Raw genomic sequence first — 2463 nt, forward strand, 5'->3', positions numbered from 1 at the left:
CGACAATATGAAGACATCAGTAAAATGATTGGTGCATACAGTGGACTATTGTTTGGGTGATGGAAGGAATGAGGGTGCAAATGATCCCACCTACAGGTCCTGTCCGATTCAGACATGAGCTGCCATGCATGGCAGAAGGCAGAGTAGTGGCTAAGGAGTTCCAGGGACCAGGAAAGCTGTAGCTCTGGATTTGCTCCAGATGCCTGGGGCTCTGAGCCGAATCGCCGGCACGAAAAGGAAAAAAAACCTCAGGTTTACAGTGGTGCCTGGGGTACTGGTGGCACAGGGAGGGGGGCAGCAGAGGCGAGCGAGGGGCAAACAGCTCGTACTTAATGGGTAGGCGTGGTGACAGCACCTTAGAAGCCAAGACTGTGAAGGACTTTTCTCCATAGCACCACAGACATCTTTGTCTTTCCTAGAAGCACGCCCCCCCCCGGGGTGTCAAGGTGGGAACAGCGCCCTAGCGCCCTAGCGAGGGCTGGCTGGGAGTCGTCCGGCACGTGACACGTCATCAGTGAGAGCGGAAGTGTGACAGGGTGGGCTGCGACGACCCACCGACAGTCCGACCCTGAGGGGCCGCTAGGACACAGGCGGCCATTGGGATCAGGGTGGAGGCCCAGAGCCCAGCAGGCCAGCAGGGAGCAGCCAGGTAGAGCCGAGCCAGCCCCTGAGGGCACACCTCGAGGCCACCATGCCCCGGACCAGGCAGAGCAGCCGCCAAGGGTCGTCTGGTCAGCGGTCGTCTCCTCAGGGGTCGTCTGGTCAGGAGTCGTCTCCTCGGGGGTCGTCTCGTCAGGGGTCATCTCCTCAGGGGTCGTCTGCTCACGAGTCTTCTCCTCAGGAGTCGTCTCAACAGGGGTCGTCTCGTCAGGGGTCCGCTCGACAGGGGTCCTCTCGACATCGAGGGTCGACTCGCCACCGCGCACGCTCCTCCAGAGCCGGGCTGACACTGTCTGTCAGTCTGGTGGAACACCTTCTTCGGGAGGCCGGCCATACCTCGCGACTGAGCGAAACAGCGCCCATCTGGCTGACCGCCGTCCTGGAGTTCTTGGTCCGCAGAGTGCTGGAGCTGGCAGTCAACGAGGCCCAACGCCGAGGTGCCGAGATGTTCATCACCCCGGAGCTGCTGGACTTCACTGTCTACAACAACGCGCCCCTCAGCGAACTGTTCCAGTTCACCACCATCTCTCATGTGCCTCTGCCGGAACCTGGTCGTCGTCGCAGCAGTCGTCGACGTCACTGATGGCTCCTACCTGCTCCTGGCTCGCTGCCTGGCTCTGGGTTTCTGATGGACTTTCCGCCCCGTTTATCCATCGGGCATCAGTTCATCCTGCCCAACATTTCCCGTCGCCAGCCCTGTTTGGCTGACAAGCCTCGCCCCTCTGTTGTGTTCTCATTAAAGCTTTTCTCAGAGCATCGCATACATTTGCTTCCCTGAAGTTTCCTTTGGGCTTGGGATAGGGGTGGAGGTGGGTGTGAGGGTGGCAGTGGGGACGGAAGGTGAGGTGGGCCTAGCTGAAGGAACACAGGGGTTGGGAGTGATGGCTGCGGTTGACAGGGACCCACAGCCTGGTTACTCTAGTTTTTCTTTGGGCATGAGGCAGGAGTGGAAGATGGGGGGAGGAGGGTTAAACTCGGCCGAGTCGCAGGACACAGTGGTGTTTGGGGTGCAGGTGCGGAAGGCAGGCAGGGATGGTGGGGGAGCTGCTGCTCCGGTGGGAGACAAGGAGAACCTGGGTAGGGAGGGGTACACAAATTGGCCCTGAACCAGTGTGGACCAGCCTGAATAACTGCATCAGAAAGATGGCCTTCTCATAGGAAACCACAGGGCAGAGGAGCCCACGTCCAAAGGGGGACTTTCGATTCAGGAAGCAGATGTGGACAAGAACTCTGGCACGTGGCAACTAGGTTCATGGAGGAATTTTTCTTTTGGTTTTTTCGGGGCAGGGTTTCTCTGTAGCTTTGGTGCCTGTCCTGGAACTAGCTCTTGTAGACCAGGCTGGCCTCGAACTCCCAGAGATCCACCTGCCTCTGCCTCCCAAATGCTGGGATTAAAGGCGTGCGCCACTACCGCCCAGCTAGGAATATTATTTATTATTAATTTTTGGATGGTCAGCAAGATCTACCAGGAGGTTCGCCTGGCAATGGATGTGAATATGTAACCTAGCCCACCAGTGCCTGTACTGCCCCAACATCTGTGGCTTTGCCTGCCCTGGGTCAAGGGTTTGTACATGAGGCTATATCCCTGATTCTGCTCAACCCCACATACTGTTATTTGCACATGGGTCAGACACTTGGCTTGCCCTGCTTCTGGATCTGGGGCTCTTCCGGCCACACCTACAGTATGGGTCGTTGGCAGCTGGTTTCATCCCACTTGCTATCATTTGCATATAGGGCTGGTGGTCTGACATAATCGGAAACATCATCCCTCTGACTGTGACTGGAGAAGGGACCCTCTCTGTA

The 2463-nt window shown here is 57.6% G+C and overlaps 1 protein-coding gene across 1 annotated transcript; it reads left to right on the forward strand.

Annotated features, from left to right (window-relative positions):
* The first annotated feature begins 691 nt into the window (after nt 1–691).
* LOC142840297 (histone H2A-Bbd type 2/3-like) lies at nt 692–1243 on the forward strand. Its single transcript, XM_075956885.1, has 2 exons — nt 692–731; nt 906–1243. The coding sequence occupies exons 1-2, from the start codon at nt 692–694 to the stop codon at nt 1241–1243; spliced, it is 378 nt and encodes a 125-aa protein (XP_075813000.1).
* Nucleotides 1244–2463: the final 1220 nt, after the last annotated feature.

This window comes from Microtus pennsylvanicus, chromosome X (genome assembly GCF_037038515.1).
Source record: "Microtus pennsylvanicus isolate mMicPen1 chromosome X, mMicPen1.hap1, whole genome shotgun sequence".
Taxonomy (NCBI): domain Eukaryota; kingdom Metazoa; phylum Chordata; class Mammalia; order Rodentia; family Cricetidae; genus Microtus; species Microtus pennsylvanicus.